The 18,685-nt window shown below is 40.2% G+C and overlaps 1 protein-coding gene across 1 annotated transcript in view; it reads right to left on the bottom strand.

Annotated features, from left to right (window-relative positions):
- The window catches only part of SLC6A16 (solute carrier family 6 member 16), a gene marked incomplete at its 5' end in the record, with an annotated part of 31,322 nt that extends 12,962 nt beyond the window's left edge, over positions 1-18,360 (bottom strand). Inside the window, 7 exons of the mRNA XM_082439795.1 lie at positions 15,536-15,777; positions 15,950-16,060; positions 16,296-16,471; positions 16,683-16,809; positions 16,998-17,155; positions 17,589-18,099; positions 18,346-18,360. Coding sequence (XP_082295921.1) covers positions 15,536-15,777; positions 15,950-16,060; positions 16,296-16,471; positions 16,683-16,809; positions 16,998-17,155; positions 17,589-18,099; positions 18,346-18,360 — 1,340 coding nt within the window. The remainder of the gene's footprint in view (positions 1-15,535; positions 15,778-15,949; positions 16,061-16,295; positions 16,472-16,682; positions 16,810-16,997; positions 17,156-17,588; positions 18,100-18,345) is intronic.
- Positions 18,361-18,685: the final 325 nt, after the last annotated feature.

Genomic DNA, 18,685 nt, shown 5'->3' with positions numbered 1-18,685 from the left:
ATAGAATGCCCAGAAATAGACCCACATAAATAAATATAGTTAACCTAACTTTGAAAAAGTAGCATAGGCAATACAATGGAACAAAGATGGTCTTTTCAACAAGTGATACTGGAACAACTGGACATCCATGTGCAAAAAAAAAAAAAAAATGTAGACAACAGACCTTACACCTCATCACAAACATTAACTCAAAATAGATCACAGATCTAAATGTAAAACTCAAACTATAAACTCCTAGAAGATAATACAGGATAAAATCTAGAGGACCTTGGGTATGGTAATGACTGTTTAGATACAACACCAAAGGTGCAATCCATGAAAGAAATATTTGATAAGCTGGGCTTCATTAAAATTAAAATTCTGGGACTTCCCTGGTGGTCCAGTGCTTAAGACACAGCGCTCCCAATGCAGGGGGCCCAGGTTCAATCCCTGGTCAGGGAACTAGATCTTGCATGCTGCAACTAAAGATCCCGTATGCCGTGCCCCACAACGAAGATCCTGCACGTGGCAACAAAGATCCCACGTGCTGCAACTAAGACCCGGCACAGCCAAATAAATAAATAAATATTTTTTTAAAAATTAAATTAAATTGAAGTAAAGTCCTGCTCTGTGAAAGACTCTATCAAGAGAATAAGATAGAGAAAACATTCACAAAAGATATACCTGATAAAGAACTGTTATCTAAAATACATAAAAAACTCCTAAATGTTGATGAGAAAACAATCTGATTTTAAAATGGGCCAAATACCTTAACAGACACCTTACCAAAGAAGATATACATATGGCAAATAAGCATATGATGTGCAGAACACCTTTTCATATGTCATCAGGGAAATACAAATTCAAACAACAAGATAGCTCTACACACCTATTAGGATAGCCAAAATCCAGAACACTAATAATAACAAATGCTGGTGAGGATGTGGAGCATTAGAAACTCTCATTCATTTCTTGTGGGAAGGCAAAATGGTACAGCTACTTTGGAAGACAGTTTGGAGGTTTCTTACAAAAAAAAAACATACTTTTACCATACAATCCAGCAACTGTGCTCCTTGGTATTTATCCTAGAGGGCTGAAAACTTTTCTCCATACAAAAATCTGCACGAGAATGTTCATAACAGCTTTACTTGTAATTGCCAAAACTTGGAAGCAACCAGTAGGTGAATGGATAAATAAACTGTGGTACACTCAGACAATGGACTATTATTTAGTGTGAAAAAGAAATAAACCATCAAGCCATGAAAATACATGGAAGAGGGACTTCCCTGGCGGTGCAGTGGTTAAGAATCCGCCCGCCAATGCAGAGGACATGGGTTCGAGACCTGGTCCGGGAAGATCCCACATGCCGCGGAGCAACTAAGCCCGTGCGCCACAACTACTGAGCCTGTGCTCTAGAGCCAGCGAGCCACAACTACTGAAGCCCGCGTGCCTAGAGCCTGTGCTCCACAACAAGAGAAACCACAATGAGAAGCCTGCGAATCACAACAAAGAGCAGCCCCCGCTCGCCGCAACTAGAGGAAGACCCAACGCAGCCATAAATAAATAAATAAATTAATTAATTAATTTTTTTAAAAAAGAAAATACATGTAAGAAATGTAAATGCATATTACTAACTGAAAGAAGAAATCAACCAGAAAAGGCTAAATACTGTATGATTCCAACTATACGACATTCTGGAAAAAGTAAAACTATGGAATCAGTAAAAAGAGCACTGATTGCCCAGAGCTGGGGGAGGGATGAACAGGAGGAGCGCAGAGGATTTTAAGGCAGTAAAAATACCCTGTATGATACTATAGTTGTGGATACATGTCTATAATAAGCTAAAAAAAAGAGTAAGTAGGAGGAAGGGAATATTAAAGATAAGAGCAGAAGTCAGTGAAATAGAAAATTAATAAACAAAAAAAACAACAAAACCAAAAATTGAATTTTTAAAATTGATAACCTCCAGCTAGACTGACACCCCCCCACAAAAATGAAAATCACCAATATCAGCAATGAAAGAATATCACTTCAGGTCCTTAAAAGGATAAAACAGGAGTGTTATGAACAATGTTATGCCAAAATTATAGACAACTTAAGATAAAATGAAAAAATTTTTCTGAAGCACATAAATTACCAATTACCAAAAATAACACATGATGAAACAGAAAACCAAAAGAGCCCTACAATCTATTAGATAAATTGAAGTACAATTAAGAACCTTCCCACAAAGAAAATTCCAGGTCCAGACGGCTCACTGGCATATTCCATCAAATATTTGAGTCACAAATAATAATAATATTACAGAAGCTCTTTTGGAAACTAGAGAAGGAGGAAACGCTTCCCAGGTCATTTTATTTAGCCAGTATTACCCTGATAATAAAACCATGCAAGGACACCAGAAGAAAAGAAAACAAAATACTGATACCCCTCATCAACTTAGATTCAACATCTTTAACAAAACATCAGCAGATTTAATCCAGAAATATATAAAAAGTATAATACACCATGATCAAGTGGGGTTTATTCCAGGAATGCAAGAATGCTTAAACATTCAAAAATCAACCAATACAATGAACCACATTAACAAAAATACAGAAGAAATAAATTGATATAATCAGCTCAATAGTTGTAGAGTAACGATATAACAAAATTCCAGTGTTCATTCATGTAAAAAGTTGCAGAAAAACTAGGAATATAAGGGAACTTGCTTAACCTAATTAAAGACATCTGAGGGGGAAATCCTACAAATAACATCATACATACTAGTGATTCACTGCTTTCACCTGAAAATGGCAAAATGCATGAATGTCCATTCTCACCCCTTCTATCTTCTACTGGAGATTCTAGTCAGTGAAATAAAGCAAGTAAAATAATTTTTAAAGATTAGAAAGGGAGAAGTAAAAGCCTTCACAGCAGATACATGATTGTGTATGTAGAAAAACCTAAAGCTACAAAAATAAATGAATTTATCAAGGTCAATACCCACAAATTAGTTATATTCCAATATACTAAGCAATGAACAATTAAATAATTAAAATTTCAGAATATTATTTACAATAGAACATAAAACAAGAAATCATTGCAGAAAAACTACAAAACATGTACAAGACATGTTATATACTGAAATTTACAAAATATTGCTGAAAGAAATTAAAGAACATGTAAATAAACAGAGATATACCATGTTCCTAAATCAGAAGACAAAATATTAATTGTTCATTCTTCCCAAAATGACCCACAGATTCAATGCAAACTCAATTAACAGCTTTTTGTAAAAAAATTGACAAGCTACTTCTAAAAAAACTTACATGCGGGAAGTGGCCAAGAGGGTAGAGTAGGAAGACCCTGAGCTCACCTCCTCCCACAGGCACACCAAAGGCAGAACTAATTATAAGGCGACTACTGATATGAATAACATGAAGACTAGCAGAAAAGATCTTCTACAATTAAAGAAGGAAATACAACAAGGCAGATAGGAGGAACAGAGACATGGTATAATCAAGACCCATACACCAAGGTAGGTGACTCACAAGTGGGAGGATGTTTACAATTGCAGAGGTTCTCCCCAGGGAGCAAGGGGTCCAAGCCCCACATTGGGCTCCCCAGCCCCAGAATTCTGCACTGGGAAGATGAGCCCACAGAATGTTTGGCTTTGAAAGCCAGTGGGGCTTATTTTCGGGGGAGTCAGAGGGCTATGGGAAATAGAGACTCCACTGTCAAAGGGTACACACAAAATCTCACACACTTGAGGGCCCAGGGCAGAAGCAGTAATTTGAAAGGACCCTGAGTCAGACCCACTTGCTGATCTTGGAGAGCCTCCCAGAGAGGAAGAAGGTAACTGGGACTCATTCTGGACAAAGATGCTAGCAGCAGCCATTTTGGGGAGCTCATTCCACCACGAGGACAGTGGAGCTGGCAAGTGCCATTTTGGAACTCTCCCTCTAGCTCATGAGTCCCAGGACCCAGATCCACCCACCAGCCAGTTGGCATCAGTCCTGGGATGCCTCAGGCCAAGCAGCTAGCTGAGTGGGAACCCAGTCCTAGCCACCAGAGGGCCAGGACGCAGCCCCACCCATCAGTGGGCAGACACCAGCCCTGGGACCACTGAGGCCCTGCAGCCAGCTGCGCCAGGACCGAAGTCCATATACCAGTGGGCCAACACCAGCCCCAGGACCCCCTGGGCCCCAGCTCCACTCACCAGCAGGCTGACACCAACTCCAGGACCCCCAGGGCCCTGCAGCCAGAGACCCCAGGACCCTACCAGTGGGCTGGCACTAGCCCTGGGAACCTCTGAGGTCTGGCCCACCCACCAGCAGGCTAACACCAGCCCTGGGACCACTGCAGTCCCATAGCCAGCCATGTCAGATCCTGCCCACACCAGCAGGCCAGCACCACCAGAGGACGCCCTGGATCCCAGCCCCACCCAACAGTATGCTGACACCAGCTCTGGGACACCCTGGACTTTGCATCCAGCCATGTCAGGAACTGGCCTTGCCCACTAGTGGCCGGCAGCCTCTGCACAAGGCAGGGCCTGGCAACCACCTGGAACAGGGTCCAGCAATGCCTACCAGCGTGCCCACAGTAGTCAGCCCACCACAACAGATGGACCCACTCAGCCCACATAGAGGGCACCCCTAAGCATATAACTCTGGTGACCCAGAGTGCACTGGTGGGCCCCACAGGATGTTTCTTACATAAGGTCACCTCTCCGAGACTGGAAACATAACCAACCTACCAAATACATAGAAATAAAAATAGCAAATTAGGCAATGAGGTGACAGAGGAATATGTTCCAAATGAAAAACGATATAAAAACCCAGAAGAAGAACCAAGTAAAGTGGAGATAAGCAATCTACCTGATAAAAAGTATAAGGTAAATACATAAAGATGGGGCTTCCCTGGTGGTGCAGTGGTTGAGAATCTGCCTGCCAATGCAGGGGACACAGGTTCGGGCCCTGGTCTGGGAAGATCCCACATGTCGTGGAGCAACTAGGCCCGTGAGCCACAATTACTGAGCCTGCGCGTCTGGAGCCTGTGCCGCAACAAGAGAGGCTGCAATAATCAGAGGCCCACGCACCACGATGAAGAGTGGCCCCCACTTGCCACAACTAGAGAAAGCCCTCGCAGAGAAACGAAGACCCAACACAGCCATAAATAAATTAACTAATTAATTAAAAAAAAAAAAACATAAAGATGCTCAAAGAACTCGGGAGAAGAATGCATGAACACAGTGTGAAGTTAGAAGTTTTTAACAAAGAGTTAGAACATATAAAGAAGAACCAAACAGAGCTGAAATATCAGAGAATACAATAACTGAAATTTAAAATACGCTAGAAGGAATCAATAGTACATACAGAGGAATGGATCAGCGAGCTGGAAGACAGAGTTGGAAATCACTCAAGCTGAACAGAAAAAAAGGAAAAAGAATTTTTTAAAATGAGAACAGTTTAAGAGGCCTATGAGACAACATTAAGCATACCAACATTCTCATTTTAGGAATCCCAGGAGAAGAAAGAGAGAAAGAGGCAGAGAACATATTTAAAGACATAATAGCTGAAACTTTCCCCAACATGAGAAAGAAACAGTCATCCAGGACCATGAGGCACAGACAGTGCCAAACAGGATTAACCCAAAGAAGACCACACCAAGACACACTAATTAAAATGGCAAAAATTAAAGATAAAGAGAGAATATTAAGGGAAAAGCAACAAGTTACGTTCAAGGGAACTCCCATAAGGCTGTCAGCTGACTTTTCAGCAGAGACTCTACAGGACAAAAGGGAGTGGGATGATGCATTTAAAGTGATGAAAGGTAAAAACCTACAACCAAGAATACTGTACCCAGCAAGGCTTTCATTCGGATTTGAAGGCGAGATAAAAAATTTTACGGACAAGTAAAAGCTAAAAGAAACCAGCTTTAAAAGAAATGTTAAAGGGACTTCTCTAAGCAGAAAAGGCCATAACTATAATAGAAATATAAAAATTACAAAAGGAAAAATCTCATTGGTAAAGGCAAATATACAGTAAAGGTAGTAGATTAATCACTTATAAAACTAGCAGGACAAAAGACAAAAGTAGTAAAATCATGTATATCCACAATAAGTACTTAGGGGATATACAAAACAAAAGGATGTAAAATATGATGTCAGAAACAGTAAACATGTGGTGGGAGTAAAAATTCAGGGTTGTTAAAATGTGTTCAAATGTAAGAGATCAGCAACTTAAAATAATTATATATATATATATATATATATATATATATATATATATATAAACTTCATGGAAATCACAACCAAAAATCTATAATAGGGACTTCCCTGGTGGTCCAGTGGCTAATTCTGTGCTCCCAATGCAGGGGGCCCAGGTTTGATCCCTGGTCAGGGAACTAGATACCACATGCTGCAACTAAGAGTTCACATGCCGCAACTAAAAAAAAAAAAGAAGATCCCACATGCCTCAACCAAAGATCCCGCATGCCACAACGAAGATCCCACACGTGGCAACGAAGATCCCACACGTGGCAACAAAGATCCCGCATGCCGCAACTAAGACCCAACAGCCAAATAAATAAATAAATATTTTTTTAATCTATAATAGATACACACACAAAAGAGAAAGGAATCCAAACATAACACTAAAGATAGTCATCAAATCACAAGGGAAGAGAGCAAAAGAAGAAAGGAACAAAAAAGAACTACAAGAACAACCCCAAAACAATTAACAAAATGGCAATAAGTATACATACCTATCTATAATTACTTTAAATGTAAATGGACTAAATGCTCCAAACAAAAGACACAGAGTGGCTGAATGGACACAAAAAGAAGACCCATATATATGCTGCCTAAAAGAGACTCACTTCAGACCTAAAGACACACACAGATTGAAAGTGAGGGGATGTTAAAAAGCTATTCTATGCAAACGGATACAAAAAGAAAGCCAGGGTAGCAATACCTGTATCAGACAAAATAGACTTTAAAACAAAAACTGTAAAAGAGACAAAGAAGGACATTACATAATAATCAAAGGATCAACCTAAGAAGATATGACAATTGTAAATATATATGAACCCAATATAGGAGCACCTAAATACATAAAGCAAATATTAACAGACATAAAGGAAGAAATTGACAGTAACACAACAATAGTAGGGGAATTTAACACCCCACTTACATCAATGGACAGATTATCCAGAAAGAAAATCAATAAGGAAACACTGGCCTTAAATGACACATTATACCAGAGGGTTTAATAGATATATATAGAATATTCCATCCAAAAGCAGCAGAATACACATTCTTTTCAAGTGCACATGGAACATGTTCCAGAATGGATCACATGCTGGGCCACAAAACAAGTCTCAGTAAATTTAGGAAGATTGAAATCATATCAGAATCTTTTATGACTAGAAATCAACTACAAGGAAAAAACTGCAGAAAAAAAACCCCACACAAACACATGGAGGCTAAACAATATGCTACTAAACAACTGATGGGTCACTGAAAAAAAATCAAAGAAGAAATTTAAAAAAAAATACCAGGAGATAAATGGAAATTAAAACACAACAATCTAAACTCTGCAACAAAAGAGGCAATAATACACAATGGGGAAAAGACAGCCTCTTCAATAAATGGTGTTGGGAAAACTGGATAGCTACATGCAAAAGAATCAAATTGGACTACTTTCTCATACCATATACAAAAATAAACTCAAAATGGATTAAAGACTTAAATGTAAGGCCTGAACCATAAAACTTCTAGAAGAAAACTTAGGCAGTACACTCTTTGACATCAGTCTTAACAATATATTTTTGGATATGTCTCCTCAGGCAATGGAAACAAAAGCAAAAGAAACAAATGGGACCTAATTAAGCTTAAAGGCTTTTGCACAGTGAAGGAAACTATCAATAAAACAAAAAGGCCATCTATTGAATGGGAGAAGATATCTGCAAATGATATATCCAACAAGGGGTTAATATCCAAAATATATTAAGTTTTTAAAAAATAGATGAATGGATAAAGAAGATACACACACACACACACACACACACACACACACACACACACATATATATATTATGGAATATTACTCAGCCACAAAAAATAATGAAATCTTGCCACTTGCAACAACACAGATGGATCTAGAGGATATTATGCTAATGAAATAAGTCAGACAGAGAAAGACAAATACTGTATGATATCACTTATATGTGGAATCTAAAAAACAAAACAAATGAACACACATAACTAAACAGAGTCATAGATACAGTCATAGTTACAGAGAACAAACAGATGGTTGCTAGAGGGGAAGTGTTGGGGAGGAGAGAAATAGGTGAGGGAGATTAAGAGGTATAGCTTTCAGTTACAAAATAAGTGAGTCACAGGTATGAACTGTACCATGTGGAGAATATAACCAATGATTATGTAATATCTTTGTATGGTGACAGAAGATATCTAGACTTACGGTGATCATTTTGAAATGTAGAAATATCGAATTACTGTGTTATGTACCAGGAATTAACATAGTGTTGTAGGTCAATTATACTTCAGAAACAAAGAAACTCATAGAGAAAGAGATCAGATATGTGGTTACCAGAGGCAGGGTTGGGGGTAGGAGGAATTGGATGAAGTTGGTCAAAAGGTACAAACTTCTAGTTATAACATAAGTAAGTACTAGGATAGGCGGAATCAGAGGTAAGTTGGTGAACTTAAAGATAGATCAATAGTATTATACAATCTGAGGAACAGAGGAAATCATATTTTAGAATATAATGAACAGAGCCTCAGGGACTTATGGGACAATAACAAAGAGTTTAACATACATACACATAATTAAGAGTTCCAAAAGGAGAGGAGAGAATGAGGCAGAAAAAAATATTTACAGGAATAATGACAGTTAAGTTCTCAAATTTGGTGAAAAGTACAAATTACAAAGCTTAGCCAACCCCAAGTAGGATGAATTTTTTTTTGAATGCCTTCTCATCAGAAACTAGAGCTCAGATGTACATTCTACCCTGCTTCTACTTAATGCAACTGAAAGTCCTACACATGGAAGGACTCTGAAAAGTAAACGGTAGCTGGCAGCTGGGGGAAGGAAAGTTGAATTCAAAGTACCACCAAATTGGCAGTGAGTTTACAATACTTTTTCCCTATAGTACCTTCTGGTCTGGACTCAAAGGTAGCCTGAAACCCAGAACTACCTATCAGGTGTGGACAGAAAGAGTTCCGAGAGAAAAGTCCTATATTTCAGGTCCTAGGAAAAGAAAAGAGGCCTCAAATTTCAGAGAGAGCAAGAGAAATCCCCTGATTTTTCTTCCTTTTTTCTGTTTTATCAAACATGTCAGACAATCCTGCAGCAACAATGGTGGCTATGGCAGTGGTGGCTGGACAAGCTACATACATCTGAGATGGAAACCCTCCTCTAATCAAATAAACTGTGATTCCAAGTACATGGATAAGGGAGGAAAATCCCTGTTACTTTAAACATTTTTTTTCTATTCTTTCAATGTGTAGCCCTGGAGACAGATGCAGCTGACGAAAGGAGTAGCAGAGCAGAGAAACTAAAGCCCTAGTTTTCTGGGCAGAAAGCCAGTTAGTGGGGCTTCTAAGAGCTGGAAAGTGTTGGGGAGACTTCAGGTAAGAGGGAGCTCAAGAAGGTGATCCTATGAAGTGTTATATGAAATCCTGGGCAGCACAGGATTATATCTGACCCTAAACAGCATTCAAAAAATTCTGACAACTGGAACACAGGGTATACCACTTCCCAGCTTCCAAACTGCTGGTGGCACATAACCAGGGCAGACCCAAGTAGCACTGCAAAGACTGAAAACTGAATTGACACTGGAACCACAGCCCACAGAAGTTGGGAAGATGGGTAGAAATTTACAACTTAAATATTACTGGGACAGTTGCCTCATAAAACTGTAAAAAAAAAAAATCAACATTTTCCAAATGAATACAGTCTCATATATATTTTAAATAACCATAATACAATACGTAATTACCTAATTTATAAAGAACCAGGAAAACCTCAATATGCCGCAAGGAAAAAGATAATCAATACATAACAACCCCAAAATGACACAGCAGTTTTAGTTATCAGACTTTAAAGCAACTATTACAATCATACTTTGAGAAGTCAAAGCAAACACCTTAAACAAATGGAAAAAGAGACTATCAGCAGACAAAAGATATAAGAAAAATACTAAGTGGAAAATTTTATACCTGAAAAATACAATAACAAAAAATTCACTTGAATGGCTAAATAACAGAATGAAGATGACAGAGGAAAGAGTCAGTGACCTTGAGGATAAATCAATAGGAAGTATCCAATATGAACGACAGGAAAAACAGTGGGGAAAAAAATATACAGAGCCTCAGAAACCTATGGGACAATAACAAAGGGCCTATAATCTGTGTCATCAGAGTCCAGAATGAGAGTCAAACTGAGTGCAGTGCAGAAAAAATATTTGGAGAAACAATGGCTGAAAACTTTCCCTGAAAATTTGGCATTTGGCCAAAGTCATAGAACTTTAGATTCAAGAAGCTCAGCGAGCCTTAAACATGATAAACCCAAAAAGCCTATGCCCAGACACATCAAAATCAAACAAACGAAAATTAAACATAAAAAAAAATGCAGAATATATAGTATTTGTGTCTGGGTGTGTGTATATATATAAATATATATATAAAATTTATATATATATCACTTTGTTGTACACCTGAAACTAACAACACTGTAAATCAACTATACTTCAATTTTAAAAAATTGTTTTTAATCTGAAAGCTGCCAAAGAAAAATGACACATTACATATAGAGGAACAACCATTTGAGTGACTACGTTTCTCATCAAAAATGGAGACCAGAGGGACTTCCCTGGTGGTGCAGTGGTTAAGACTCTGTGCTCCCAAGAGGGGGCCCGGGTTTGATCCCTGATCAGGGAACTAGATCCCACATGCATGCCACAACTAAGTTCACATGCCACAACTAAGGAGCCCACCTGCCGCAACTAAGGAGCTCACATGCCACAACTAAGGAGCCAGTGAGCCACAACTAAGAAGCCTGCGAGCCTCAACTAAGGAGTCTGCCTGCCACAACTAAGACCCGGCACAACCAAATAAATAAATAAATAATTCTTTTTTAAATTAAAAAAAAAAAAGAAATGGAGACCAGAAAGAAATAGTACATTTTTTAAGTACTGAAAGAAAAGGACTGTCAACCCATAGTTACTTCAAGAAATAAGGGTAAAATAAAGGCACTGTTAGATAAAGGAATTTCAAAAAATTCATTGCCAACATACCTGTAACATAAAAGAAATGTTAAAAGTTTTTCAGATGGAATGGAAATAATACTGGAGGGAAAATTCAAACTTCAGAAATGAAGGAAGAGCAACAAAAATGGTATCTAGGTAAGTATAACAGGATATTTTTATCCTCTTAAGTATTACAATATGTATGTCAGTTGAATATTACTCAGCCATATAAAGGAACGAAACTGAGTTATTTGTAGTGAGGTGGATGGACCTAGAGTCTGTCATACAGAGTGAAGTAAGTCAGAAAGAGAAAAACAAATACCGTATGCTAACACATATATATGGAATCTAAAAAAAAAAAAAAATGGTCAGGAAGAACCTAGGGGCAAGACCGGAATAAAGATGCAGACCTACTAGAGAATAGACTTGAGGATACGGGGAGGGGGAAGGGTAAGCTGGGACAAAGTGAGAGAGTGGCATGGACATATATATACTACCAAACGTAAAATAGATAGCTAGTGGGAAGCAGCCGCATAGCACAAGGAGATCAGCTCGGTGCTCTGTGACCACCTAGAGGGGTGGGATAGGGAGGGTGGGAAGGAGGAAGATGCAAGAGGGAAGAGATATGGGGACATATGTATATGTATAACTGATTCACTTTGTTATAAAGCAGAAACTAAAACACCATTGTAAAGCAATTATACTCCAATAGAGATGTTAAAAAAAAAAGAAAAAAAAATTTTAAATTTAAAAAAAATTTTTAAATTCTAAAATTAAAAAAAAAAAGAAAGTATGTCAGTTGAAAGTAAAAATTATAACCTTGTTTGATGGGATTTTCAGTGTATGTATATGTAGTACATATGACAACCATAACATAAAGGGGGGCAGATAAAGGTCCTATTATGATGATAAGGTTTTACATTTCACTTAAAGTGGTAAAATATCATATTAATTCTAAGCAGACTGTAAAAAGTTAATAGCACACTTTCATTGGGTTGTTTGTCTTCTCATTGAGTTGAAAGACTTCTTTACATATTCTGGATAACATATACAGTTGATCCCTCAACAAAATGAGGGTTAGGGGAGCCAGCCCTCTACACAGTTGAAAATCCATTTATAACTTATAGTCAGACCTCCACATCCACGGTTCCTCCGTATCCAGTTCTGTATCCATGGATTCAACCAACCACAGATCATGTAGTACTGTAGTACTGACTATTGAAAAAAAACGACATATACAGTGGGCCTGTGCAGTTCAAACCTGTGTTGTTCAAGGATCAACTGTGTAGAGAATATATAAATTCCTCCAATTTTGTGACATGTACTTTCATTATCTTAATGGTATCTTTCAAAGAGAAAATGATTTTAATTCTGACGTTGTCCAGTTATTAACAAGGGCTTACCTACTAGGGGCAATGAGAACTCTAAAGAATAGGGGAACAGCAGATATAGAGGATAACAGGCAATACCATTAGGCCTAAGGCAGGCTAATAAGAAAGGAATGAATATGGAAGAGTGATTCCCAGGATATCTTATTAAATTTTTCAAAAGTAAAAAACTAGAATATACACAGTACGCTATATTCTGTGTAAGAAAGAAGGGTAAATAAGAAAATAGACATATTTCTACTTATTTTTACAAACACCAGAAGTATAAACCAAAAAATAATGAGTTTCCTGCAAGGGATGGGTAGGAAATGGGTTGAAGTGATGGTGCGGGAGTGATATTTGAGTATCTTTTTATATAATTTTGTCTTTTGAAACCACATTAATGTTTAATAAAAAATAAAATCAAGTTTGGAGGGGCACTGAGATGACATACAAACAGAGACAAATGAACATAACTGTATTTCAAGTGAATAACATAACCACATTGAATAGAGGAATAAAGAACTAGCCCAAGTAATTTCTGAACACAGCATTTTGACTGTAAAATTCAGGATAAAGACAAAAAGTTGTCAACAAATACCTGGGAAACCTGGGATTAGTATGTTTTTGCAATAGTATGGACTAGCAATTCTGTAACTATTTTCCATGTATTCTAGCATTGGGATTAAGTAAATGGGTGTGTGTGTGAGAGACAGACAGACAGAGAGACAGTGAGAGAGAGAGAGAATTACAATCCTATCAACACTGTGGAAAGTAATTTGCATTATCTAGTGAAGCTGAAGATACATGTGGTAGATTGAAGAAACATGGCCATGGTATTTTGCAGCTCCTCCCATCAAGAGGTAAAGTCTGTTTTTCCACTCCTTGAATCTGGGGTGGCTCTGTGACTTCCTTTGACCAAAATGTAACAGCAGTAACAATGCGAGCATTCCCAAGCTTAATAGGCTTCAAGACATTTTGCTGATTCCACCTTTATTCTCTGTAAGCTGCATGTGAGGAAGCCCAAACTAGCCACAAGGTGAGGCCTCCCTGAAGAAAACAGGCCTTGCTGAACTGCCAACTGACTGCAAGTGGAGTGAGCCCAGCCAACACCATGTACAGCAGAGCAGTGCTGTCCCATTTGGGCCCAGCTGAACACAGACATGTGAGTTAACCCACCCAAGCCCAGTAGAAGAACTTTCCAGTCAACCCACAGAATCATGAGGAAATAATAAACCACTGCTGTTTTCAGCCACTTACTTTTGGAGTGATTTATCACATAGTAATAGATAAGTACACCCCAACAATCTCACTCATACTTATATACCCTAAAAAAATGTGCACATATGTAGTACATAAGGAAAATGCGTAAGAATGTTTAGAGCAACGTTGCTTTAACAGCCAAAAACTGGAAAGATTCCAAACGTCCACCAATAATAGAATCGGTAAATGAACTTCAGTATGTTCATTTACTGGAACATTATACAGCATTAAAAAGCACAGACTAGAGGTATGCACAATATGGATGAATCTTTCAAACATATGTTGAATAAAAAAGGTAAAACATAAAAGAATACAAAGAAAATGTACATGTAAATGAACAAATTAGACTACACAGATGGACACACTAAACTATACTGCTTTACGTAAGTGTTCAAATTAAACTATATTGCTTAGATAAGCATACATATGATAAACATGTAAAGAAAACGAACTAATTATCATAAAAGTCAGGATAATGGTTACCTCTAGGAGGGAGGAAAGAGGTTATAATTAGAGATACATGGAGAGCTTCTAGGGTCATTCTAGTTCTTACCATGGGTGCTGTTTATTTTATAGTTCTTTACATTGCATATTTTGTTTTATGCATGTTTCTATATGTAAGTAATATATAACAAAATGTTTTTAAAAACATTAAAAATACCATTACACTGCCACCAGACTGTCAAAATTTTAAAGTTCGACCAAGTTTAACCAAGTGTTGTGCAGAAAGTGAAATACATGGAATTCTCATATATCATAAACCACGTTGAAAATCAGACAACATATGTTAAGACTGAAGGTGTGCCAACCTTATCCAGCAATTCCATTCCTAAGTATATACATTAGAGAACTCTTGCATGTGTGCATCTGTATACGCCCAGCCTTTTTCTGGAATGAAATCGTGGCCATTTGCATGGGTTAGGATTACCAGGGACAAATTCAGCTTAGGTTTGCCTCCTCTGGGAGTCCTTCTCTGAGTAGCTCAGGCAGAATGAACAGCTCTGTCTTCTGTCCTCCCCATCACTCCTGCTGCTGGTTATCATGAGTTTAAGACCGTATAATCAAGTATCTAACTCCCCTCCCCTCCTCCCTCCAAAACTGAAAACTCAGTGAAGGCAAGGACTGTGGTCTGATTCACCTGTCCAAGTCTCTGCGTTACACAAGGAGTACTTTCTAAATGTCTGATGGATGCTTTTGAAATTAATGCCTAAAGAAGTTAAAAAATGGGGTGAGCAGACAATAAAGGCTCTAGTTCTGAGTCCTTCTGGGGTTTAAGTATGATAGACTGACAGAAATCCCTAAATTTCGGAGCTGACAGTAAAGAATGTAGGCATTCAGAAAGTAGAAAGGTCTCCAGATGGCTGTGGTCCTGGATGCTGTCTGGGATTAGAGTAACCTTGAACGCTTGCATAACTCTGTGGTAGTACTCTGAGGTAGACAGTTGGCAATTTTCGGAGTTTTAAGATTTCTAGGGCTAGAAAAATGTTCTGAGAAGGACAATATATGACGGGGATTCTATTGTCTGTTTTTCACTATAGGGGAAAGTAGAGGTTCGCAAGTGCACCTGAGGTTGAGATGTGTGAATGTGGGTCTTTGTAGCGACTTTAAGGTTAGGCTCTCTGGGTTTTGTAGTCCCCTGGGGCTGGGACCCTCAACTAAGAGGTTGGCCTTACTTCTCACTGCAGCGGTGTGTGAGGACTGTGGCCCAGAAGCCCAGGACAGAGCAGATAAAAGGTGTGAAAAGCAGCATGGAGACCAGGTTAGCCAGAGCCACAACAAAGGCATCACTGAGACAGCTGTTGGACGGTTGCATGTGCGAGGATATGGAGACAATGGAGCCAAAGCCGAGGCCCAAGGAAAACAAGACTTGGTTCCCTGCTCGGTACCACACGTTCACGTTGTACATATCTGATATCTAAAAAGGGAGAAGACAATTGTTAAGGGGAGATGTCAAAGAAGGAGAGGAGAACCTTAACAGAAATGGGGAGAAAGAGAGACAGACAGAAATAATGGGGAAAGGATGCGATAAGAATAGGCAAGAACTGTCCTCCAAGGCCTGATAGGGGAGTGAGGAAGATACACCTTACCTTGATAACTGCCAAATACCGAAGGCCAAATACTGCCCCATCCAGCAGTATACTCCGGATGATGAAACAGAGGATGATGAGATAGCTCAATGATACCAAGACATATATTACCTGAATTGAGAGTGGGACAAAGCATGTACCAGTGGGAGTCAACCATCAGTCAGCAGCGATCAAAAGTGCTGAATCAGAAATAAGGAGGAGTAAGAAGACAGCTTCCAGCAGGGGTCAGGGGCTAGTGGGAGTAAAAGGTCAGAGGGAGTGAGAAGTTAGGAGATCAAAGAGTAACAATGTTAGGTGAGGGCTAAAGCATCTGACAATGTCAAGGAATCAAAAACAGGTGGCTCACCTTCCCGGTGGACTTGAGCCCATTAATCATGAGGGCACCAAGAATACACAAGGACACGAATAAGGGCAGGCTCAGACTGAAGACTGGTGGCCCACCATCCTCAATTCTGTCTGAGGCCTTCAAAGTCATCCGGTACCAGAAGTACAGGGAGGGTGTCGTCCGTGCACATTCAGGATCTGAGGGGACCTGGCTCTGCACATGCCTGCTAGACAGGGTTACCCCTCCCCTCTTTAGCCCCTCCGCCACTACCCCCTCCTCCCTCCCCCTCCCATTTCTTCTTCCTTCCCCTATCTTCCTCTTCTTTATCGCTCCTCGCTCCTTTCTCCTTTTCCAAATTCCCTTCCACCTCTCTGTTTTCCCCCTTCTCATCTTTCATTTCCCCCTCACCAAGGCCACTGGAGTTCTTCAGTAAAGGACATTTCTCCCATGGAACAGGAAACTGGAAGGATTGACCCAAGTAGAAGAGGGTCCAGGCACTGACCACATTCAAGTACAAGCCAGTGATGAAGCACACCTAGGGGCCAGGGAGGAGGTGGCTGGGGAGGAAGAGTGGGGACAGGAAAAAGGAGGGGATCTGACAGAGGACTGGGGAACTGAAGGAACCTGACCCATGGAAGTGAAGTCATGGGACCCATTCCAGGACAAGGGTTGGGGTGGGGAGGGGGTGTAAAGGGTAGGCCTGGGCAGCCCAGGGCTCCTCACCATGAAGCTGGTATACCCTACACCACCAATCCAGGGGCTGATGACCTTCCACACACCAATGGTGCCCTGACGAGTCCTCTGACCAGCTGCCATCTCCAGGAAGAGGAGAGGAACCCCAAGCAACAACAGCAGGAAGATGTAGATGATGAGAAAACTGCCTGTGCAGGGGATTTGAGGAGGAGCTCTTAGAACCATCAGGCTTTTCAGTGCCTGGACTTCTTCATGGGTCCAGGAAAACACGTTCCCCACCAGTGACCTCCTCAGGGCCACCGGCATCAGGGATCAACTGTTTCCACATCCCTCACAGTCCCAGGTGCCCAGTTCTTTGGTCCCCAGTTCCTGGAAGACCCAAATACCTAGTGTGCACCCCCACCCCGATCCCAGCTTCTAGCCCCACCATCCTCATGTTCAGATATCCTGCACCTCTACCCCTCTCATGATCCTTGATGTTCAGGCACCTGGCTCCTACCCTGCTCAGAGCACCAAGTCTCTAGCCTCTACAGATTCCAGAGATCTTAAAGTTTGAAGCCCAGACAGGCCTCCGTCCTGCTAGCCCCTTGTGGATCCGTGATTCCTGGTACCCAGACTTACAACCTCCGCTGTGAAGCCACAGGTAGCAAAAATGCCAGAGACTGCCTGGCCTCATGGAGTAGCCCACCTGGGCCAGGATGTACTCAACCTTGCTGGACCAGAATGGACGAGTAAAGAGAACCTCACTCTTTTCCTTCTCTGGCACCTGAACTTTCACAGGTAAGAGTCTCTGTTTCAGGACTGGGGCAGCTTCTACCCCCAATACAGAGGTTGGCTTGGGTTGGCTGGCCCTGCTCTGAGCCTCACAAGCTTGCGTCTCCCAGGCCTGAGCCCTTGCAGCCCGGGCCTCCAAAGCCTGGGCCTCTGAAACCCAGGCCATCAGAGACCAGGTCCCTACGCCCTTGTCTTCCCAAGTTTGGCTTCCTAGGGAACTCTCAGCAGATGAGGCTTTTGCCAGTGAAGATTCTGAAGCCTGGGCCTCTGTCGTCATTCCAGGCAGACTCTCAGGAGCAGCTCCAACTCTTTCAAGGGAGGGTTTGCCTTTCTGAGTAGACCTTAAGGACACCAAAAACTAGATTTTAGATTTTAGAGTCAAGAAATGACTGAGTTCCAAAACAATCCTCAACACCTCCTTAAAGGAAAACTTGCATTTCTGTCCCTACCACCACTGAAATTCAAAGCACACAAAAAAAATCTCTTACATAGGTTTTATTTCTTAGAAATATTTTAGTGCAAGGGATAAGGGTAGAAATAGCCAAGCTAATAGTTAGGAATCCCACTCAAAGCATTTCTGAAAACTTTCAGATATACTCCGTACAGAGGGAAGTACCATTTACAGTGGGCTTCTGAATCAAAGAAATGAATTTAATACTAAATCTGCCTGGTAAACCAACCTTAGAAAAGCTGTTTTACTTCTCTGAGCTTTCTCACCTGTAAAACACTCAGGTCTCTGTTCAAATATCACCTCACCAGAGATGCCTTCCCTACCAACCTATCTAGAATAGCAGCTACCTACCCACAATTCTTTCCATCCCACCCACTTTTATTTTTCTTCATAGCATTTCTCACCTCCTGATGAAATTATCTATTGATTGTTAACTAGTTATTATCTAACCGTGCCCCCCCGCCCCACTGCTCTACCCCCAGCAAGTGGACGG

The sequence above is a fragment of the Balaenoptera physalus genome (genome assembly GCF_965194825.1).
Source record: "Balaenoptera physalus genome assembly, chromosome: 19".
Taxonomy (NCBI): domain Eukaryota; kingdom Metazoa; phylum Chordata; class Mammalia; order Artiodactyla; family Balaenopteridae; genus Balaenoptera; species Balaenoptera physalus.
This window is presented reverse-complemented; position numbering and strand designations above follow the sequence as displayed.